This window comes from Aulonocara sp. 'chitande type north' Nkhata Bay, linkage group LG4 (genome assembly GCF_057382095.1).
Source record: "Aulonocara sp. 'chitande type north' Nkhata Bay isolate Kocher_YH1m ecotype deep benthic linkage group LG4, A_spYH_male_GT1.1, whole genome shotgun sequence".
Classification (NCBI taxonomy): Eukaryota; Metazoa; Chordata; class Actinopteri; order Cichliformes; family Cichlidae; genus Aulonocara; species Aulonocara sp. 'chitande type north' Nkhata Bay.
In genome coordinates this window covers 1,250,577-1,275,372 of record NC_141347.1, presented here as the reverse complement: position 1 = coordinate 1,275,372, position 24,796 = coordinate 1,250,577, and the positions used below count along the sequence as shown (strand labels likewise).

The 24,796-nt window shown below is 41.1% G+C and overlaps 1 protein-coding gene across 2 annotated transcripts; it reads right to left on the bottom strand.

Annotated features, from left to right (window-relative positions):
- On the bottom strand, positions 1–23,727 carry csnk1da (casein kinase 1, delta a). Of its 2 annotated transcripts, XM_086287864.1 has the most exons (10): positions 23,232–23,727; positions 14,484–14,594; positions 9,584–9,732; positions 9,158–9,386; positions 8,902–9,072; positions 8,661–8,809; positions 6,737–6,905; positions 6,538–6,647; positions 5,668–5,726; positions 1–2,951 (listed from the first exon to the last, which is right to left on the bottom strand). In XM_086287864.1, the coding sequence occupies exons 1-9, from the start codon at positions 23,305–23,307 to the stop codon at positions 5,679–5,681; spliced, it is 1,212 nt and encodes a 403-aa protein (XP_086143990.1). In that variant the 5' UTR covers positions 23,308–23,727; the 3' UTR covers positions 1–2,951; positions 5,668–5,678. The 2 variants fall into 2 exon arrangements, with proteins under 2 accessions (XP_086143990.1, XP_086143989.1); XM_086287863.1 differs by lacking the exon at positions 5,668–5,726 and having other exon boundaries at positions 23,232–23,726.
- Between the last annotated feature and the right edge of the window lie 1,069 nt (positions 23,728–24,796).

Genomic DNA, 24,796 nt, shown 5'->3' with positions numbered 1-24,796 from the left:
TACAAGTACTTAATTTATTTAAACAATTTTAAAATACACAAATACAGTGGTATTACAAATGAGGAGCAAAAGTTTTGAGGTGGGAGTGAAAAGAAACGATTTCCCATGATCCACAGAAAGATGCATTTTGGGACATGAGCAACCATCTCCACAACGCACAGTTCAAAGCAAAACTGACAAAAGGAGAACTGCGTGAGGCAGACTGCAAAATCTATCCCATGTAAATTGGACTTGCATTTATTATAGCCATCAGTGAAACGAACAAGTTAATGCATCACTTTTTTTGATTTTCAAGCCCACAGGTGAAGTGTATGAAACAAAAACTGCCTTAGCGGGAATTCTAATGGAGTGAGGCATTCCCATTCCCTCCATACACTGTCGTCATCATCCAAAACCAGGGGCTCATGTGGACCTGGTAGACAAAGTAGGCGCATCCTATACACAACGACGAGTACAAAATACCACGACAACCCCTTTCCCCTTTAACTACAGAAAATCGGCCTACGTTACATTGCAATCAGTGTACCACATCGACAGTTTTCTACTTTAAAATGTGCACGATTCAGATTGAGCCACAGAGAGGAGCCGTGCGTGGCTTTTAGTACCACTGGGACTCGTCCAACCCGCCCCGCCCACCTTTTTTAATTAATACTTGCTTCATTTGTCTCCAAAATCATTCTGTTTAAACCAATCCTGTCCATTTTCTACACAAACTTTCACATTATTTGCCAGACCCTCTGATGTGGGTCAGCACCAGACTGAAACTAATGATCTTTATTTTCTTTATATCAAGCTCCTTCTATGCCAATTACTTTTAAAAGTCATTGCAACATAGGCTGCACAGTACAATTCTAAACTGTGAAGAAAAAACAAACAAATGCAGGATCAAATACTACCAGGAGGTACAAACTGAGGCCATGACATCTGAAGAGTTGTGGCATTTTTTCATTTTATCTTTAACTTGCTATCGGCAGAATGGATCCCAGCTTGAGGAAAGTACATTACCAGAATCTACCTTTTTAAAAGGTAACCTCAGTAATTTAGTCTTTAGCTCACAGAAAGTTGCGGCATTTGCAAAATCAGACTTGAAGATGGTTTAAACGTACAGCTGTTTTTCTCACACGTAAGACACGGCAGCACAGTCGGCTCAGAGACGCCCGCTGTGTTTAGGTGACCGAGTGCATTCTGGAGGCAGCACACACTGGCGGGGAACACACTGGAATATTAGCTGCAATCCAACACCACACGCACGGACTGGAGAGTCGGCAGGTTAAACAGCAACTAATGTGTGATCTCTACTAGATGAGGGCTGCAGGTGCAATCAGGAAATCAAGTTTGAGGGTCAAAGCGTGTTTTCACAGTTCCACCCTCAGACTTAAACATCGATTTGTTAAAAAACTGTGAAACCCCCATTTAAGGCAAATCAAAGACACCTTACCCAAGCGGCTTGCGCTGCACTGTGCAACCATGATGTAAAATACTTTGCGATGTAACAAACTGGGTATCAGTAAAATCCAAGTCATTAAACTGCCTTGGAGCCTTTCCTCCAATGTAATTAATCCTTTAAGTTTCTGTCTTGCAGTTCTGCTGCGTTAAAACGTTTGAGAGATTCGTTTTTGTGGCTTCTACTAGAGACACGTGGAGACAAGGAGGCTGCATGGAGGTTGAAATCATCCATGAGTGTTTATTAAGGTTTACGAAGAAAGCTGTCAGAGTACGCGTGAAAAACAAAACAAAATCTTTGGAAGTAGATGGACAGATGGTCTAGAGTGAGGTTGAGGAGGCAAAGGAGACAAAAAAGAAAGAAATACCCTCAACATGTTTATCCCACAACCATTTGAAGCTTGTACAACCCTAAGATAACCCTAAGACAGAACCACACAAACACACAAAAACCACATCACTATGCACTGAGTTTAAAAACAATTTCTCATCCGTTCGGTGCGGACACACCAGCCTCCAGACTAGATCATCGTTTCATTCACAGCTTTTCCCACCGCAGCCACAAACCTGAAGACACACTATATGTGCTGTATGGTTTTTTTGGATTTACTACAATGTCCTGGTTGCAACGCACCTGAGGTGGACGCAGACAAAAACAAAAACCCCAAAACATCTACTCATACCATTGGGATCATTGCAAAGAGAACATTAAATCCCCTGTTAATGTAACTGTAGAGCTAAACCTCAAACACCTAAAATACAAAATAAAAGAAAAGTATGCCCACTTGTGGGATTTAAACAGTCATTCAGGACACAAAAATAGAGTTGAGGCACTGCTCTACAACACTGCCACGATGGATCACGTGTCTCTGGTAGTTTTAATAAATCCCACAGGCTAATTTTGACAGCTAACAGACATGTCATTCTCTCTTGTGAAGTCTGGCCAGCTGGTGCAGTACAATTTCTCTTAATGATTAAAAATAAGTAAAAACAAAAAGTTGGGGGAGAAAAAAAAAAAAATAGGAAGATGATGCCACAGAGAAGTGAATCCATGGCTTCATCAACAGCAAGGGGGAGGCAGGAGGAGGAGGGGGGGTTCCAAATCTTCCCACGGAGAAGAAGAGATGCTGCGGCTGCTACTTTGCCCAAATTGTTGTTAAGGCAACCAAACCGTACTCCACCTGCCCATCTCTCTGTCACATACACACACTCACACTCATTTCTGGCTGTGCACCTCTTCTGTCGAGTGAACAGGGGAGTAGCCAGATACTTGTGCAATCGTTGGTAAGTCCTCCGTGTAATCTGCAAAGTCCTGTTCATATGTGTAAGTGTGTTGTGTGTAAAGTGTGTGTGTAAAGTGTGCGTGTAAAGTGTGCGTGTGTGTGTGTGTGTGTGTGTGTGTGGCTGCAGGTGGTACATGTTGAGGCCTCCATGGTGCACAGCTGGATGAGAGGGTTTCACCGAGGGGCTGCAGACTGGAGGCCGCTTGGTGTGACCCGGGACAGAGCCTGAAAGAAAAATAACGTCACAGTTTGAGCAGGGAGCACATCACTGGAAGTTACAGTTACTGCATGGTTACTATGATGCTACAGCCAGCAGCCTAGCTTAGCGCAAACACTGCATACTAGAGTTCTGCTCAAAACCTTGGGCTAGAATGAACACTGAAATAGCCCATTTTATTTCATTTATTTTACCAAATATCCAATATGTTAATACTAATAAGATTCAGTTAATATTAAATGCCCCATCATAGTTTGATGTAGGCAAGGAGCAACCTCAGAGGCTAAAAAAAATAAAGACGGCAAGAAGTGCCCACACGGCAGATCCTCTCCAACAGTGAGCCATAACACTCCTGTGTTAAAAAGGCTAAAGTTACATTTAAAAGTGAAAATGTTTACAGGCTGATACAAACACGTGGACGTGACTGCCTTCATTAACAAAAGGAGGCGCTGTAACACACAGCTAAGCCTCACTTTCACAATATTTTCCAAAAAGTGTACTTTAGTTTCACCGAATTACAACGAAAGATTTGATTCATTACTCGGCACCAATTAGCAGATATCTGTGTCTGTGGATTACAAAAGTCCAGTTTCAGCCCAGCCTGCTAAACAAGCTTGGCTGTATTAGCTGATAACCACTCTCACCCACAGACAAACCTGACTCCAAAAACAAATAAAACAAGATGGCTGCAGCCACAACACAACAGTACAGTCCTGAACTTTGCAGCCCCGAAGCAAACAGGTGACAGCCTGTTGGCTACATCCACCCATGCAGACCATGCTTGCATATTTGCACCCTTGGAAATGAATATGATCGTCACTGCAAAATAGACAAGCACTGATGAAGCTTCTGTGTGCAGAGCTGAATCTAAACTGTGTTTGCACCGTTTCTCTTCCCCACTCATTCTTACATTCTGTGTAGAGGAGACACTGCTCAAGTAAAGATAGCATTTGGGCTTGATTTTAGACTTCAGCGGGAAATCTACATCCCAATTTGCAATGTAGCTGGAAACGCCACTTCCCCCTACACCACAACCTTCACTGTTCAGGTTGCTGCAGGCTACGTCGACCTGACGTGTGATTACATTTCCCAGGAGGTGCGCATCAGCTTCTGGTTCAGAATCAGAATCAGAATACTTTATTAATCCCGAAGGAAATTAGGGTTACAGCAGGCAGCACGCTAATGGCGCATGCGCACTTACAAAGGAACCTTCTGACCAACTTTACACAAACATCACATTGGGGAGACATGTCAGAAAGGTAGGCTGATAGGAAAAAAACAACAAAAATACATAACATGAGGTAAGAGGAGGAGAAAAAAAACTCCACTCAGACTGAGCTCCTAGTGGGAGAACAGTTTGATAACAGAAAAGACACCTCAGCACAAAAAGCACATGACTATCAATACACCATAGAAACACAAGACAAGCAACAGGGGCGGGTAAAGGGTGAGAGAGAGCCGGTGTAGACAGCACATCCGGTCCTGCAGCATGTCTGCGCTGGTCCAGTCGACCGCCATCTTCCCCGGGAGGGGACAAGCATCGAAGGCGTTTGGAAAGGGAGGGGGGATCAGTGTGTGCATATCAGTGTATGTGTGTGTGTGTGTCCATAGTTCAGCTGAGACAGTGTCCTTCGCCCTGCCAGGCTAAGTAAACAGTCTTCCAGCCAACCCAGGTGACCTTGCATGGAATGGGAAGAACAGTCTAAACACAGTCGTTATCAGGGTGTTTTTGTTCGGCTCCAGCCTTGAGACCGCAGCTGGCGCCGATGGGGTCTCCGCATGAAGTGATGGTGGTTTTTACTTTAGTGCGAACAGCTCATATGAATTTCAAAGCTGTTCTAACAGTCCAACACTGGTCTCACAATCTCCCGTTGGAGAGCCGCGAGCTTTCTATGATGTTATCCAAACTTACGTTCCGTGATGTTGTCATTCTTTTTGCCCAAAGAGCAGATTCTGAGAACTCACGATCGCAGTGCACTTCCCCAAGATTTGATCCAATTTGCACTCAAAGGTGTTGTTCGAGCTAGCCCCTCCAGATGTAATCCAGTTTTTTCCACTCAGAGGTCTTGTTCTGAGTATTCACGGCAGCCATGTGTTCTCCAAGATCTTATCCGTGCTGCACTCAATGAGCCCATTTTGAGAAACTCACGCCTCTCCCATCGTTTCAATCCCAGCGGGCAGCCTTGTGGGGGTTTGAACAGCCGGTTCCGCTTCCTTAATTCTTCGATAAGTCAGGGCCAAGCCAGCTCGGATCAGCAAGAACCATGTTATCATGGTTCCGAATAGGTAGATATCTTCAGCACTCAGGCTCACCCGAGCCCAGACTTCTCGTTGAGAAGGGGTGTCAATTGCATTCAGAGACCAGTTGATCAAATCCATAATTCCTCTTTTAGGTTTTAGAGAACAGACTGTGAGAGAGTGTTCCAGGGAAAAGTAATTCAAAAAACACGAGACTAGACAAGGACACAAGAGGCTAAGCAGGGAAGATAAGGGCAGGAGAGGAGAAAAGTGCGACCGCCTTCGCTGAGAGCCAAAAGAGAAGTTACTTCATAAGTTGCGATGCAGCTTTCCCACTGAAGTATAATTCACACTGAAGTTTATGTACTACTTTGGCTGTGTTTCCCTGTGAATATACTCTTGTATATATGCTGAAGAAGCCAGTGCAGCAGGTACAAACTGACCAATCAGGAGCCAGCCAGAAGCATAAATGAGCTGGATGCCTACCTAAGGACAAATCACCGGCCTCCATTGGTTGTCCTTGGAAACACTTCTTTGTTTTTGTTCTGAATAAACAAAAGTTTCATGTAACTTTCCTATTTTCACAGACTTTGTGTTCTATATTAGAATTTTCTCTTCATCATACTGCCACAACATTAAACGAATGCTCCATAAAGCTATAGAAACAAGTTAATTATGGTTCATTTTATTCATGGATAAATGTAACTAGTATGAAACTGACATGCAATGTCTTATCCCGTGTCTGTGTGTGGGATAATACACAGAAATGTTTCACTTTTTAAACACTCGATTAAGAAAAAAGAAACAAAAACGTCAAAGTGACTGGAGGAGACCGATTCTTTTCATTTGTTCAGCAGTTCTCCACTTTGCCCTCTGGGGGGCGCGGAGGTCCACGCAAAGAAGAGAACAAAGGACTTAATGAAGCCTTTAAACAATGACCTCCTTTGCTCCATGAGTGCTTTTATGCTTATTTTACAAACTGGGAAGGACTGTGTCAGTGGAAATGAATCAGTACAGATACTGTTCAGTTTGAACAGAGGGAAAAGGAGAACATGTATGCATGTGGTGTCTGCACAAACACTATGTTCTCTTATGCTAGACGCTTCCTGTTTTCAGGATTTGTTGGGCAACTGAGCACAAATGATTCAAGTTCTTCTTATTAACTGACACGCAATCATAAAGTCCTCCCAGTAAACCGATTGTTTCTAACGACAATGTTTTATGGTCTGCCAACCTGCACAGCGTGTACCCTGCTACTCAGTCACTTGAGATATGCCACAGCCTAAAGAAATGTGGCTGCAAACAGCTGTCTGCTGTGGATTTTCAACATGATATTTGTAACGCAGTTCGTGTTACCTGTGAGGACATGCGGGATGTTTCCTGGCGTCCTGTCAGGTCTGACGAGGAAATGTTGACAGGGGCTCCCCGATGAAGGCGCATGCTCACCTTCCTCTCCTTCTCCATACCTGAAAGACAAAGAAAAGGTACAAGGGTAGGCTAAATATTTCAGCAACTGTTTAAAGAGAAGGAAAAACAAAACATATTTTTTGCTCACCTGTGTGTGAGGCGGGGTTGAGCGGGGAGGGGGCTGCAACTTCCTGAGGGGCTCTGGCTCTTCCTGAGGCCGAGGCCATACCTCTGGCCCCGGGGTTCCTGCTGTGCCTCATTCTCTCATCCCGTTCCCGACGCTCCCGCTCTGCATCCTCCACGGCCCTATTGGCACCCTGACACACAAGACAGCTGAGGTTATTAACCTTTAAGACAGCTGCACACTTAAAAAAAATAAACAAAATAACAAACATGCTGCATGAAAATGCATCTAGGCAGAATACACAAGGCCATTTAACAGTGGAAGGTCAACTTAACATTATGTTACACAACATGTTTATAGCTGCGTTTATGTCACTGAGAATGCTGATGTTCCAGTTGTAAACAGAAAGTACACATCACCCAGTTCTTCTCAAGTTTGACTCATATTCTGCTTGCCAATGAAATTCCTAAGAAACACTGTTTGTTTTTGGCACAACCTTCTAACGAAAGCACTTATATAATTAAAGTAAGACAGTAGTGAAAAGTAGAGATGGCACGATACCACTTTTTTATGTCCGATACCGATATCATAAATTTGGATATCTGCCGATACCGATATGAATCCGATATAGTGTTTTTTAATCAACAAAACTGTTTTTTAAAATATCTTGCTGCATTTTGCAAGTCTACAAGTTCATACTCAAGTTTAAAACAACAACTACACTAAAGCTATTCTGTTATACCTGTATACAAAAAAAAAAATTTCATAGTTCAGCAATACTGATCAATCTAATAAACTTAAACCTACACCATCCTCCCTATTCTGGTATTTTAAAGAGTACTTAGCGTAAATATTAAGCAACCTAACTAATAGGGTTCCAACTCCCAGCAACAACAAAAATAAATAAATAAAAAATAGGGAACCACCCCTCACGCGCCACCTCATGATGCTTAATCGACGTAATCAACCTTAATTTGATGCAGTGTGAAAAAAAAAAATGCACAGAAATCAATTATTTTTCAAGAAATATTAAATAGATTCAACATCTTTCTTCAACAAAATTGCAGACTGCACAGATGGTACCTTCCCAAAGTAAAAAGTACTATAGCTTACTAGGGTATATATATTAGACTTAATAGTTACTATATACAGTAATTGACTTCTATTCATTTTACATCAAATTAAAACTTTGGGTGTCAGATAATTATTTATTAAAAGCTCGACATTTTAAATGAGAATAAGAAAGAAAAGTATGTCTTTGTGCCCCCTTTTCCCTGTTAATGCCCTATTGGCCCCCCTGGCTAAACTTTGCTAGATCCGCCCCTGCACAGTTACAGCCGTCAGCTACGTAGAAAAAGATCCTGGTGTAGAAAGAAATATTAAATAAATTCTAACAACAGCTTATCAAGCTTAAACGTGCTGCTGTTGTTCAGCCGCTGGTTTGCTCTTTCTGGTGCAAAGTGGACCAAAAACAAACAAGAGAGACGGACTCGCGACAGAAAAGCCGATCAGCTGATCAGTTTCACGATTGAAGTAGCAGCCGGAGAGCGAGAGGCAGTCGCTTGTTAAGCTTAACGCAGGAATGCTTTACAAACATTCAGAGATGGACTTACACACTTGCTTTACTTCTCTCGGGGATAACTTTGTCGGAGATGAAATGCCAGGTTGCTAGCGAAGCTCCACATGCTATCCAGACCACGACAGGTCCCGCATGCCACAGCCACTGCTCCGACGTGCTAACGTTCTGAGGTGAGTTACAGCGTGTTGCAAGTTTTGTGAGGTGCTTTCGTGATATTTAATGGATCGGATTACATTTTTTATTTTTCTCCGATATCCGATCCAGTAATTTAGGTCAGTATCGGACCGATACCGATACGTAATATCGGATCGGTCCATCTCTAGTGAAAAGCACAAAGAAAGTCTTCTTAGATGTGAAGCTATAACTTACAAATTTCAGCATGTTCCAGTCAAAGACGTAGTCGTAGGAGAATCCCTGCCTGTGGAAGAGGTTCCTGAAGAGCTGGCGCAAGTATGAGTAGTCGGGCTTATCGTCGAACCGCAGAGACCGGCAGAAGTTCAGGTAGGTGGCAAACTCGGCTTTGGGGACAAAGAGGTGTTTAAAACATTAGTGTTGGCTAACACTGATGTGGTGCCTTTATTCATAGGTACATAAGAGCACTAGAACCTACACGGGTAGCCTTTGCAGAGGACCTCAATGGGTGTCGACATTTTTTTCTCGCTGATGCGTTCATACTTCTGCCTCTTAGTGGCAGCTTTAAGGCCTTGCCAAGGCAGAGACCCCAGGTTGAAGTACATAAGGACGTATCCCAGTGACTCCAAGTCATCCCGCCTGGACTGCTCTGTAAATGCAGAGAGAGGGCCAGGTCAGTCGGGATCTGGACGAATCAGAGTTATTAATCATCAGTTTGTGGAGGTCGGTCTTACCGATGCCCAGATGTGTGTTAATGGAGGCGTAGCGGGCGGTGCCTGTCAGGTTCTTGTTCTCGCGGTAGGGGATGTGTTGGTGCGTGCGTGCGTCACGATATTTCTTGGCCAGGCCAAAGTCGATGATGTAGACGAGATTTCCCTTCTTGCCCAGGCCCATCAGGAAGTTGTCTGGCTTTACATCTCTGTGGATGAAGTTCTTGGAGTGGATGTACTCAATTCGGCTGATCTGGAAGGAAAAACGGTGGTTAAAAATGAACACAAGGGGTCATTCCAGGAGCTTAACCAAAGTAGATATTTGAAATCAGTGAAGAGATTAAACCGTCCTGCACTACTGTACATACAATTTGTGATGCATCTTTAACATCAAGTGTAGGACCAGCATTCCTCATTTTATTCCTTTTCTTTTTCCTTTTGGGAACTCACCATCTGGTCAGCCAGCAGCAGGACTGTCTTGAGGCTGAACTTGCGAGAGCAAAAGTTGAACAAGTCTTCCAGACTGGGACCCAGCAGCTCCATCACCATCACATTGTAGTCACCCTCAGCGCCACACCATTTTATCGTTGGAATACCCACTGCAAGAAATGTAGGGAACACAAGGGTCACATTTATAGTTTGGTTTGGTGCCATTTTGTTCATGTTAGCACTTCAGTGAGAACCACAAGCTGACACTAAACTGTAATAACTTGATGAAACTGCAGCCACTATTAAGGCTGGAATGTGCAAGTCCTCAAATCAGAATCCTAAAAGTCAAATATAGGACTTTACAGGCCTGTATAAGGAAGCCAAAGGTCAAGCGTGTTTAGGACTGACAGCTGTGACTCCTCCACAATCACGTCTTCTGTTAAAGCAACCCAACAGCAAGTCTCATGGTTGCACACATATTAACACATTATGCTCATAATTACATGTTTGTCAATATGCTATATGGGGCAGTGATCAGAAAAAAAACAGAATAACAAACCTTTGGTAAACTCAAACTAAAATTGTCGTTTTTGGTTTCAAAAACTGTCTGCCATAATGTGTCAATCTGTGATGCAAGCATGTGGTTTGATGTTGGGTTGTTTGCAGAGGGGGACCATGGGTAAACCATTTTTGATTAATTGGCATTCACTTAGAAAGTTTGTAATTTCAATCCCATTTTTGTGTTAAGGGATTAAAATGACAAACTTTCTCCTGAACAAAGTAGATTTCCCTCCTTGTGTGTATGCATAACAGTATTTCTACTCCGTTTTTATTTTTGGTGTTTTAAACATGTGCACTGGTGAACACGTTTCAGGGTTAAATCTGCAGAAGTCTACAGACGTATGTGAGTCTGATCAACCGTCACTGCTGATGGCAGTGTTTAGCAATGATGTCAGGTCTTCACACTATGAACGTGTGCAATGTCATTTCCCTTTTCTGTGGATCGTATTACAGACAAGCTTGTGTGTTTTGAGGTTTTTGAGCAAACACAATTAGTGCAGCGCACATACACACTTTTCTGATTTCTGTCATGAAGGGGTTTTTCCAAGTAAGCAAGTCACACTGTGTATATGTAAACAGGAAATGCATAACACATTTACTCTGCATGCATTATTTAGAAAGAAAAAAAAACAACTTCCTGAAACAAACTTATACAACTCCAAATAATAAAAATGGCTCGACTCCTGCCCTCATACACAGAGGCCAGCTGGTTTCGTAGGAGCCGGTGACCCTGCCAAGGCAAATAGACCATCTGGCATTTCCTTCTACAGGCAAGCGGCAACAAAATGCTGGTGCTCAGCAACACACACACAGCATAAGCTATTTATATACATACAAACACAAATACATCTCACAGTCTGAGTCGGCTACTGTGCCCTAATAAATCTAACTATGCTGGAACTAAAATACAAATGCATGTGGGGACATAGCTGTGCATACAGACAAACTGCTGACTTCTAAAGTTTACTGTTTTAAAGGCAGACGCCAGTAGTATAGACGACATGAATCAATAAGTCACAAAAGAAAAATACATTTCAAAATGTACATTTCATGCCACACAGTAATAGTGTAGTAATATACAGTATGAGGTACAGAAATACAAACATGCAAACAAGTCTACCCCAGGTATGATGTTGCAGACACTACTGAGCTGGCAGAACAATTAAACTTTACCCATGCTTACTGACTCAAAGCAGCAAGTCCTTTCTTGCTTCTTTCACGTTGGAAGTGTGTGAGCATGTTTCAGAGTCAGATGTTCTTTTCCTTTGCTCTTGGTACCTTTGCAGTGGCACAAGGGGTTCTTTAAGCTATGCTAGTAGTCGGACTATCAGCCAGTTAGCTAGACTGAATGATCACTTTGGTTTAAACTTAAAAAAAGAAAAAAAAAAAAGAAAAAATCAACAGGAACCATTCACGGTGTCTATCGACATTAAACAGTAAATATTTTTCCCCAAACAGAAATTTCTCCTAAATACAAACTATATGCAAATCATTTTTCTTTTGGTTTCTTCAACACCAACAGGAGATAAGTACAGCTTTGTTTTTATCGTGCCACGATACTGTGCAAATTTGAATATTTTTTAGTATCAGTGGTGCATAAAAGACCGGGTGCTAAAAGACTGTGCTGCGGACCTGGCGGACGTCTTCACCTCTATATATAACACCTCGTTGTCCTGTTCACTGGTACCATCCTGTTTCAAAGCAGCAACCATCGTTCCCATCCCAAAACAGTCAAATGTCACATGTCTGAACGATTTCAGACCTGTGGCACTCACCCCCATTCCCGCCAAATGCCTGGAGAGACTGGTCATTAAACACATCAGAGCTGCTTTTCCACCATCCCTGGACTCGCACCAGTTTGCATACAGGGAGAACCGGTCAACCGAGGATGCGATCGCCACAGTGCTGCACACATTACTGAAGCACTTGGAACACAGGAACACCTATGCACGGCTCCTCTTTGTAGACTACAGCTCGGCTTTTAATACCATCCGGCCATACAAACTCCGTCCCAAACTCCACCAACTGGGACTTAACTCCTCTCTGTGCAACTGGATTGTGGACTTCCTCACTAACCGTAGACAGAGTGTCAGAGTGGGTAAGAACACCTCTTCCACCCTTGTGGTCAACACCGGTGCCCCTCAGGGGTGTGTTCTGAGCCCTCTGCTATACACTCTCTTCACCCATGACTGTATTTCCTCCTGCGCGTCCAATCTCATTGTTAAGTTTGCAGATGACACTACAGTGCTCGGACTTATATCCAACAATGATGAGACAAACTATAGGACAGAGGTGCAACAACTAGAGTCATGGTGCCACGACAATAACTTGGTCTTAAACACCAAAAAGACCAAGGAGATCATTGTAGATTTCCGGAAGAGGGGTCATAACAACCATCTGCCTCTCTTCATTGGCAGTGAGGCGGTGGAGAGGGTGAGCAGTTTTAAATTCTTGGGGGTAACTGTGACCGAGGACCTGTCCTGGGGCAACCATATCACCTCAGTTGCACGGAAGGCCCAACAGCGCCTCTACTACCTGAGGAGACTGCGGAGCGCACACATTCCCAGATCTCTGATGTTGAACTTCTACAACTGTGCCATCAGCAGCGTTCTGACGTATGGATTTCTAGTGTGGTTCCCCAGCTGCACCAAGGCCGATCAGCAAGCACTCCAGCGGGTGGTGAAAGAAGCTGGCAGAATTATTGGAACAAGTCTGCCAGAGATCAGTAATATCTTCCCCACTCGCTGTCTGAGGAGGGTGCACAGTATCCTGCGGGACCAACATCACCCTGCGCGCCACCTTTTCCATCTGCTGCCCTCAGGGAGAAGGTACAGGTCTATACAGGCCAGAACATCCAGACTGGCCAACAGCCTGTATCCACAGGCTGTGAGGCTCCTGAACTCTCTGCCCCCCTCTCACGGACAATAACCATATCCAACTTCTTAATAGCAATGAACTGGTCTGCATTGGTGCATCATATCTTTATTCTCTTCCCCCTCCTGCCCCCCCCCCTCTTTCTTAAATAGATAACTATCATATCTGATATCATATCTCACAGTACAATAATATTGAATGGGTTGCATTGTTGTATTTTGTCATGTTTCTCAGGTCTTTGTCTGAATTTCTACGAACATTATTGCTAAGGATTGTCTTATTGCATTGGAGTCACACTGGGTTAAATATGTACACTTGGGTTTTAAGGGGTATTTATTATTTTCTTCTTTTTTTGGGTTGTATGGAAGCCCCAAACGCAATTTCATTGTTCTTGACAATGACAATAAATAAATACTACTAAGATTTTGAGGATGGCCCGCTTCCATGAAAATGTAGTTGTAACCTGTTACCTAATATGATAGAAAAAAGGTGTTACTTGTGTTTTTCCAACAGTCTCCACATCAGTCCTCGATTTATGAAGCTTGAACTGTAAAGAGCTTTTCAGCTTTACTGAAGTAAATAACTCTTTCTCTTGCATGGCTCAACACTCGTGTATTTATCTTTTATGTGATTTAAACTCAACGTTAGTGTGCACATGTGTGTGCGTGTACATGTCTATACATAGGAATAGTAGTGGTAGAATAGTTATGTTAAGCTATATAGTTTATGTCTTGCATATTTCCACAACCATATCCATAATCACATACTGTGTATGCTACTGTTGTATTTAGTGTATTATATTACTTATTTTTTATTTGTATTTTCCTTCTGATATCTGTTCCTGAGCTGAGGTAATGCAAAAATGTCCCCGTTGTGGGATCAATTATCTTATCCTAATCTCTACTTCTTGTTTAAAGTCAAAGTGGTGAAACAACAGCTATGACAGATGAGTTGAAACTGTATGACCTGTACGCAAAAATTACAGGAAAAACTGACGATCCAACAAGTGATTTGACAACAAGGTACAGGAGGAGATACTAACAGCTGATGATGTGACAGCCAATGGTAAACAAATGACTCAGAGTATCGCTGGAGCACTCGGTAACTGTACTCCATAATGTCAGATAGCCCAAACAGTTCATGGACAATTACAATGCTAATGTTATGCTTACAAAAAACTGGTGTCAGAAGTGATTAATAGAGGGAATGGAGGAAAAAGGAAGGGAAAAATCATTTGGTGTGTGCTTTAAGCACCCAGCTATTGGGTGGTGTTCAGTTCAGGAGGGTCACTTTAATAACAGAAAAAAATGAATGAACAAACATCCTTTACCAATGTCTACCAGACAGCCAGTACGGAGCATTTTCTTTGTGGTTTATAATGACAAAAGTGTAAACCAGCCTCCATCCAAGTACTTTAAAATGATGAGGAACTTATAAAAGCTGCATGGATGCATGTGTGTAAAGTGAGTGTCATAGTGTACAGTACCTCCACCCTGCATCATCTTGTAGATTTTGCTCTCTATGTGGAGCTGTGGGTGTTTGGTCTTGACACATTCCAATTTGATGGCGACCTCCTCTCCAACAGAGATATCAGTACCTGGGCAAAACAGCAGAGGGGTTAGCTGCATGAAGATGCATTACACATTCAGTCAGAACCTATATTTAATTAATAAAACCCAACAGTATCTAATCAACAATATGAACAATGGGCACTGCGTCAGGGGTTAACACAATCAAGGGAGTATTATTGTCATGTCAAAGTCCAACACAACTCTGTCATGGTTATACAATTTAATGATGAAGATAAAAAATGTCGTTTTTATTATAATCTTATTGTCCTTCATTTATGTCGCGTTTCCAATATGGACCTGGGCAATGGGGCAGTAGGAGTTACAACAATACAACACATTATATAGCAAGAAACAAATACAAATGATATTCAGTACAGACAAGTGGATACAAACACGTGAATCGTACAAAATAACCGATTATTACAACAGCAACCTTAAAACCCTGTATGGTGTACCGTCTGTGGTTTTTACACATGCAGATAAAGAGGAACTAGCGACAATTTATAGCTAAAAAACAACTGATGGGGAAATCTTTAGATAAACAGAGATTGCAACATTGAAGCAGCACACAGAATGATGTAGGACAGGACAGCTAGCAATAACATGAAAAGCACAATGACAGACAGAATCCAACTTCCTTAGGTCTGGCCTGCTGCAATTTTCAGCTTTACTGACAGTGAAGAAATGACAGGAAAGTGGAGGGAGAGAGAGAAAGGGGAAGGGCCTGCTCAAACCGGCGCCCAGGCCTGGTGCATTTACAAAGAGCAGATCGCCATAATCCAATAAAGGTTAAAAAAACAAAACCTTTAGAGATCAAGTTTCCTCACTTGGACAGAGAAACAAGATTTAGTCTTAAATAATGCCTTTCAGTGTGAGTTTTAAATGACACATACTGATCTGATGATACGCAAATACTGCATATCATTTGCATAAAAATAGGAGCAATTGATTTTTCTTTATATATATATATATATATATATATATATATATATATATATATATAGAAAGTTGGACTGTTCTAGCAGACAAGTAATTTAGAAACCAAGTTACAGCATCAGCAGATAAACCAATATTGCATCATCAGCTGTGCCATAAGCCTCTGAAAATCAAGAAAACAAGTAACAGTCCATTAGATCAATGTGATTCACTACTTTAAAAGCAGCAGTTAATGTGCTGCGTTGTCATTTAAAGGTTTGCTTTATCAACATGTCACAGAAAAAACATAAACCAGCACTTGGCTGGTGGATGAAATTAGGAAGCCCTGCTTGGGTACACAAGGAAATATCAGTGGTTATTAACACAGCAAAGCCAGCCAAGTGTAAGATACACCAGCCAATTTTGTGTACTGGATGTACTTGTACCGTGCTCTTCTTTCATACATCTACGCTCTTATTCCTCACAACTATCCTTACATTTAGATACGGTTTCACACAATCAAGCATTTTGGGAAATGGCTCTCAAACTGACAAACTCATTTCTTCCCAATCACAGCCATAGAAGCCAGTTCCCTCCACATGAAAACAGCAACTGGACACCAGGTTATGTAATGCCATTACACACACTCTCACGCATACAGGATCTCACACAAGGAACTGTTCAATCATGTAGGCCAACCAATGGTGTATCAGACAACTCTAAATGATGTCATTCGGCTGGAACGAGTAGCAATCATGGGTGGGGCTTCCAACTTGCACCATAACTGTTTAATCAAAGTTTTTAATACAAGAACAACACTAACAGGGTGAAGAGGACTTCATATTTATTTTGGGTTTTTTAAAGCTGCATGAGTATGCATGATGCACCTGCTGCTCCTCATCTACGCAGTTAAATTTGACTTTGATCTACTCCAAGCTAGCAATCCAAACCCACTGTCAAATCATTCGAGACAGTTACTTTAAAGTTTATCCAAATCACTTGGTCATCTGCACTCAGAAATATTTTTCTCTCTTAGCATACATTTTCTTATATATCCTATAAAACTAGAAGCAGAATCAATGTCACTTTTTCTCACCAAGCAGAGAAAATCTTATTATGATTTCTTTCAGATAACAGCATATTCTCCCTGCTCCATTAAAACTGCCACCTGCATTTGGCTCCTCCCATTTTTTCATGGCCGATTCTTTTTAAATGTAAGTTCTCAGAACTGTTTCTCATGTACACACAATCCATTGTATCAGTATTTTAGTGTAACAGATACTGACTTCTGTTCACAGTAAACAATAATGCATTGTGATAATGCATTAACATCATACACTTTTCAGGTACATATCCCACTGTGGACTGAAATGCTGTAACTTGCTGTATGTGATTTAATTGACTGTGTGCACATTAGCATATGCTACTTCCGGTGCAAAAACTCCTGTGGGGAGCTTTGTTGCCGGTGTCATATTCGCGCCCAGTTTACGGTCCAAAACAAGTTAAGCAAATGAATGAATCAAGCGGCGATTTACATTTCTATAGATGTCTTGGGCATTTACTCAATATATCTGTAAATGATGTTCATCGACTTGTCGATATTTTTTCCCCGCGCCTCAGAGCAAAAGAGAAAAGGGATTCAAATGTTATATTTCTCAGCTGTCCCTCGTTTACAGCGGGTGTTACGTTCTAAAAATAACCAGCGATAGGTGAAATCAAGTAGCCAATTTTATTTTTTGACGGTGCAAAACGTTTCGTGGACATACAGTACTGCACTTCAGAGTCACACTGCTAGCGATCGATGCAGCGATTCTGTACTGTACAGGAGAGAAGTCACGGAGGAGATCGTCTGCAGCGATCAGGACACAGGACACAATGTGACGTAAAAAATAAGCATGCAAGCTTGCACTAAAAAAAAAATTCTGCGAAACAGCGAGGTGAAAGGTGAACCGCGTTATTAGCGAGGGACCGCTGTAAATTTTAAGGTAAGTCACAACATACTCTTCGTAAATACTAATGTATAGAAACCGTTACCAGCAGTCATTAATTTTTTGTGTGGCTTTTTTCACAGTTTATTAACATGCTGTGTAGGTGTGTACTTGACTAGCTGATCTCGACATAACGGGGGAAACATCTGGTTTGACTATTCTTCACCTGTAGTTTGAATGCTGAACATTTGCCTGTTTAAATCATGAGACCAGTCACTATACAGAGATGTGCTTCTGAATGTGGACGATGTGTCTTCTGCTGCAGTGATGCAGTTCTGCTTGTGTTGAGTGATGTAAACAACTGATCGATCTAAACTCTTTAAACGTCAAAATTGATCATTAGATTTTTTATGACACAACAGTGGTGAGTGTTCCCACCTTCTGCTCTTTGTAACTTAACGCGATCTTTCCGTTTTCGAGTTTTGGATCCTTCAAACCAGGAAGTTAGCATGTTCTCGTGCACAGGGTCAATTGCATGTAATGTAATATACAAATATATAACATGTATATGCATGCAAATATGTGGATCCCAGGCAGAATACATGAGATCTATCTGGCACAGAGAACCCACAACAATCTAAATAAACATTTCTTTATGGATTTCCCTGCAGAATTAATGTTCTCCTATTTGAAATGCCAAAGTAGTTCCTGAACATGCAGTAATCTATTATTCATTGGTGGATTGATATAATTTTATAGAAATCCAGTTGCATAGTTATGCAAAATATGTTTAGTTTTTAAAAACACACCCTTAGCGTTTCTACCCTATTAAAGCTTTCAGTACAACACAAAGACACTTAACTCGAAATAAGTGTTTAATCCAGTATGTGCTCAGCCAATCGATTGATAAATCAATCCGCAGTCACAACGAAAAGGCTTCAAAGCCTCTTTATGGGGAGAACTAGCGTGTGTTTGACTGTGGTGTCTGCTCTCTTGCATCATAGGAATGTGATTTGCCTGGACACATTTCCTAGAGAATGTAGTCCCCCACCTCCACCCACCAACAACCCCCTTCTCTCAACCACATGGTTTTAAATGCGAGGCTGGGGGCATAGATGTGTTTGTCAGTGGAACACCCCCCCCCCCAAACAAAAAAACAAAACAAAAACACAGTGTGTATGTACATGGTGTGTGTTTCTATCAAGTGCAGTCCTGCTTGTGAAACGTGTTCTGACATGTCTCTCCACACTGGCTCACAAACAAACACAGGCAGGCTACTGAGACTCTAAATATGCAAATATTTGACGAGATTTGCATAGAGACCAGCGCACAAAACTGTGCTGTAATGACTATATAGGAATAAAAACAAAACTCAGCATTAACACACTTTATAGAATCAAAGTTGTTTTTTGCCATAAGCATAATAGAAATATAGAAATATATTACAGACTACCATGATCGAGGCAAACAGGTAGAGAGTAAATCAGAGAAACTGACAGCACAGGCAACACGATCCAAGTAAAACCAGTCAGACCAGCAATCCCCAATAATGCTGAAGCAGGTCTAAGCTGGCATTTCACACAGAAGATGACCAAGACTGCAGTGGTTCAAGTCTTCAGTGCGAGGACTCCATTGAACTAAGGCTTAATTTAGGCTGCATTAACATATTCTACGCTCAGTTAAGAAAAAAAAAAAAAAAGACTCAAGATTGCTCAATACCAAAGTTTCTGGGCTGGATGAGACAGCGTCATTATAGCTACTGTTGACACCATAACACGGCAGATGGGAAGCAACGGAACGCGTCATCAGTTTGAAGACTGACTCACCGCCAGCATTAGTTCTGAGCACATCTTAGGTTCTTTGTTATTATGGCAGCCTTATAGCAACCTCACTGTTATTTTTCCTTGTGTAAGCAGACCCATCCCTTTTGGTATACTCTACTGGAAGCTTTTCAAAAATCAAAAGCTGGGAAAATGTTAGACAAGTCTCAGGTAGCTAAGTAACAGGCTGAGGTAGAGTTTGGAGCTCTGAACACTTTGAAAAACAGGTTTTATTCTTACTGATAGTGATCAATAATGCGGTGTAAAAGAAATACATCAATGGTTAAATTTACGTCAATACAACGCATCATCACAGCATATCAATATGGGTAATTTTGTGACATTTTCCCACAAACTCACTCAAGTTTTTTCATTTCAACTTTGCACTGATTACGTATGAGAGTGTTCAGTGCCTCTGGGTGAAGGGGTGTGGTAATCGCCCTAAAATTATAAAATATTAGTGTTAAATACAGAGTACAATGATACAGAATAGGGATGTCACAGAACCAATACTTATATGCAGTGTATGTACTGAAGCAGCAACTCTTCCAGATCTGAAGGGTATTCAGGTCATTCAAGTTACCACGATAGCGTTTAATACGAACAGGCAGAGCTAGCTATGAAGGTACTTTGCATTTACTTTGCATTTGTAAGGTGGATTCTTATATTAAAAATGCCACTAATAAGTCAAGTTTATTTACAAGCAGTCATTGTGAAACAAAAGCTCAGGCTCCACGCTGCTGTCAGAGAGGAAATGTATAAAATTGTTTATTTTTGGCAAATTTAGACCTACACCAAGGCCCCAAAACAACAGCATTATTTTAAAACCTCAAATTTGTAGACTACTCTAGTAAATTCAAATCATAAAAATATTTTGCTGAAAGTAAGTATAAATACATTCACTTTAAATAACTCTACAGGAAGTCAATAAGTCGTATTTCTAAATTGTTGATTAAAATAATTGTACAACAGAAAGACATAAAAGAACTTTGCCTAAGTTAGAATCTGTAATTGGCCACAGAACTCCAATGAAAGACCAACATTTCTGTCCATCTCCCAAGTTTAAACTTTAGATATTGGCAGTACTTGAATGCTCCTTTTCAGGCGATACCAAACAAGTATTGACGTCTGGTGCTGTGATGAGGGGAAAACCTTTACAGTTCAAGGAGTTTGGACAATGATAAAGACCACATCCGGATTTTTGAACCGTGTTTCAACATGCACATCACCCAACAGATAACACAGCAAGAGATTCAAATGGAAGATCTTTGGAAATACAAGATGACTCAGACCTTGACTAAGCGCTTGTGTGCTCTGTGCATAACTGGCATTTTGTCGTGACAGCCTCTCAAAAGTGGAAAAGCTATTCTACCACTTGTACCAGAATATTTGACAATCCACATTTGCGTCCAGTCACAGCACACAGAGTACAAGGCTTCACTCCAAGAGCTGACCTCAATCCTGCTAACAACAACCGATCTCTCGCACAATCCACTGCTCAGCCAAGCTGCTCACACATTGTCAGCATTATTAACGCGCTGTTTTCACACACTGTGTGGGAGCCTTAATGTGGGAATGACTGTGAAATCCAGTTGCCTAAACTGTCAAAGTTTCATTTTCTCAAGACTTTTAAGAATTTGTTTACTTCCTGGAGATTTTACTTCTCCAAATGTGTTTGACTTGTTCAATTCTATTATTCACTTAAAGTGCAAATTTGTGCTGTAAGACTTGGAAAAAACACCTCTGCACAATGCGTGACTCTCTGTTCTGGCTGATTAACAATGTTACATCACATTATCCACCAGCCAATTGGAGGAGAAAAGAGGAAGGGAGGGAGAGACAAAACCACAAAGTGATTATGCAAGCAGCTGGCAGAGCTCACTATCAGTCGAAACAACGCATCACGTGGAAAGCAAACTGGATACAGTTGATGCATTAACTTCCACTTTGCTCTGTTTAAAACGTTGCGTTTTAAAAATAAATGCATTTATGAATCTGAATCTAAGCACTTTGTTAAACCTGCAGTCCACCCTGCATAATTTCTGATTTCACAGATTAAAAAGTCATCTGCTATACTGCAGAGGGCAACATGATTAAATCATGTACCGTAACAGCCGTCAGACACCAAATCTTATTCGTTTTTTCCACAAAGAAAAATGTCAAAAACCAACAAGTCTGGGTAAAACGCTATATAAACTATGTACACAGGTTTGTCCCTACAGGAAACTAGGCTTGTTAACCAATAATCAAACACATACTTTATCCTTTCAAGTAAAATTTAAATATGAATAAACTATTAAGTCAGCTGCAGCTTAACTGCTCTAGACTGAGACCTTAACACACTACATGGGTTGGAAAAACCCAACACTAATTCAAGAAGGGACAATAAATGCTACTGGTGTAACTCTACATGTTGTGCTGTTTAGCATTTTATCATTTACTCAAAAAAAAAAAAAAAAAGAAAAAGAAAAAAATGTTACAAATTAGCCTAAAAATTTAACAGAGACTGTATTTATTACAACTGGACTGATCGTGTTGACTTTCATGTCATAGAATCACAGGAAAACCACAATTCCAACTTAGACAGCAAATTCAAAATGCTTAGTGATTAAATTAAACTGATGATGAAACATTTAACCAATCATATGTACCTATCTCACTGTTTCCTGAGTAAGCGGAAACATTGCACTTAATACTGTGTAACATATACTCAATTGTTACCAAGTCCCAGCAGTCAGAGCTGACCATTTTCTCTCCTGGTTGATTAGAGCGCCGTCAGTCACAGAATAGTCAGTCCACCACCAGAGAAAAACTCAAATGAATAACCTCTACATTTGTTTAGATGACTAGGTTTTAAGCTCAAAAATGTGATCAGCTGTTCTCCACTGCTGATGCCAAAAACCTCCAACATGGCCACAAGAGAACACATTACAGCAGCTGATGAAGCCCTGTTAGAGAATGTTTTTTGCATATTTATATTCATAGCTCAGTTGGAGAGCTCAAAGAAGATACACTTCCCTCTGCCACTATCGACTTCCCCCATCACACAATAAATTATATCATTGCTAGCAGCCAGTATTAGCCCACACAGCCTGTGCAGTAAATAATATTCAACATCTACTGTTCACCTATGCCAGAGGAAGGACATCCAGTTCATTATAGTAAGGACTGATCCACCAGTAGTCCAAAAGTGTAGATGAAAAACTATATGAACGTGTACCTTAAACCAAACAACCAGTACTATACTCAAAGTTACCCCCGCCTGTCTCAGCAGGCCATAGAGCCTCCTTTGATCAAATGTAGTCCCAAATATACCATCCTCACAGATTGAATAACTAGGTTATCATTTTAATAAATAAAGATGTCTTCAAAAGTATCTTTAGGATATAAAGGACCATATCCTCCTCACTTCTCAAGAACACTAAGGTAGTCTTTTTAGTGCATTTATGAACAAGAGGAGGAAATTAAACCGGTCTGTTGTGTTTAAAGAAGGATGTTCAGCTTAAGTAAATAAACGCTGGATATCGGTTACCAAAAAAGCTTAAATGAAAGCCTGTGGCCTGATCTGCTATTTTGTTCGAGACTATCACTGCTGCTGCTTCCAGGGGAGCAAAGACTGGAAACCTATACATTAGCTATCTATAGGCAGTGGACATTTAGTTACACAAGAGCCGTCAGTGTCAATTCTTATCGTTAGGACGATTAATTTGGACAATAATTGAATCTTGTAACAGAGAAAATGCTCTCGAAGTCAAACACAATGAAGAATGATATCGTTTATTATCAAATGTTTTATGGCAGCGGATGTCACTGCTAGCTCCTTTGCTACACAGACTGATAGCTTAGTAGCTAACGTTACTGGGACTAAACACAGAACAGCTGATTGATTGTGAGCTCGAATAGGAAACCCGGAGAAGATGACTTATTGTTAGAGACGTCTATATTATAACGAGACTAACAACGGTAAACAATACAAAAATGTTGTCCGCCAATAACTTACCTAGGTAGATGTCTCCAAAAGAGCCACTTCCAATTTTCCTCCCCAGTCTGTATCGGTTACCCACTCTCAACTCCATGGTAAGCAAGCTTCAGTCGGCTAGCAAGCACGCTCGCTAGCTCGGAAACAGCCAAAAACGTCCTGGTTTAGAGCTCAGCCTTATTTAAAAGCACCACAGCCAAAAGCATCCAACGCAAACGAGCTATTCAGGCGAAGGACTGACTCTTCTCTATGCTGTCGCCGGATGAGGTCGATACTCACAATCTTTCGCCTCTTGTTTTAAAGTATTCCTAACTTCATAATGTGACAATATGAGGTTCACTGGAAAGGTTAATCGTTGTACTTTCTGCTCCTGGTGTTTTCTGTGCCGATACACTTTAATTCTCCACGGATGAAGGCGGATTTTGAGCAGGTTACTTTTACGATTCTGCTCTGATCCTCTTCGTCTGGCTGCCTTGTCTGCTCTCTGTGAGGACCCTGTTCAGCACTTCTCTGAATGTGTCTGACATCACTTCCCTGCAGGGTGAAGTGGGGGAGGACGCTAATCAGAGAGCCTATTGCAGTAGAGTTCCCAACAGATACCACTAACGATAACGGACCCAACCACATCTCCAGCCTTGGTAGTTTCTTCACTTTGAACTGTTACAAGAGCTAAATTTAAAAACGTTTGCTTTTAAATAACCGGGAAATACAGTGTAATGAAAAATAAATGAAAATCATTCACACGGGACAAGAGTGTGAGGTTTCGCCTGATCCGTAGCCGCCATTTTTACCTTCTCCGGGGCTCTGTGTTGTTGCACCTGTATTTTCCGTTAGAGACTAATCTTTACAAAGCGAAAGAGTCTGGTCGTGCACATAAACAAAAGATGTACTCTTTTGTCCAGCTGGCCACTGTCCACCTTCTCATAAACAAATTAAACAAATACAGTCTTTTGCTGTATGACATGGTAAAAAAAAAAAGAAGTCCTAAATAGATATTTATTTTAAAATAAAACCGTTAATACAAAATGTTACTGATCGGGGACTGAGTTTAATGTTTAATCTAACCAGTTTCTTAAAAATTGTTTAAAAAAAATAAAATAAATTAGATCATCAATTATTTTATAGCTGTTTGGTAATTAACAGTGGTTTAAATTGAGTGTTATCAACTGGATTTTGACGCCTATAGGTTTCGTATATCGAGCATAGTGACATCAAAAAGTACAAACCAGATTTTTTTTTTTTATCACATTATATTAAACAGCTCCCACGTTGTCCAGCTTTGTCGTTTTAGTTTGTGAAATTGGAATGGAAATGAAAATGCCGATAAATTACCAAAAGGTGCTTTTGCTAAAAGAAATAACAATACCCATTCCACTTGGAAAATGTGAAGGAAGGGCAGTTATCAATAAGATAAGGATGGAACTATGGCAGAAAAGATAGTATGAGGATAAGAAATGAAAAAATATTTCAAAAATGTGAAATACACTAGAAAGGGGAAACTGGAAGCAGGGAAGGGAACGGTCATTGATGGATATTTGGGGGAACAGATGGGCGGGGCTGAAGGTGTAGGAAGGAGACTAAGAGAA

What these genes read in the sequence shown, in the direction of transcription:
- csnk1da (XM_086287863.1), bottom strand. Translation starts at nt 23,307, where the DNA reads ATGGAGTTGAGAGTGGGTAACCGATACAGACTGGGGAGGAAAATTGGA. An exon ending in TGCTGCTGGCTGACCAGATG is followed by an intron (nt 9,387 to 9,583) that starts GTGAGTTCCCAA and finishes TTTTCCTTCCAG; the next exon opens with ATCAGCCGAATTGAGTACAT. An exon ending in CATCCCGCATGTCCTCACAG is followed by an intron (nt 2,952 to 6,537) that starts GTAACACGAACT and finishes TTTTTCTTTCAG; the next exon opens with GCTCTGTCCCGGGTCACACC.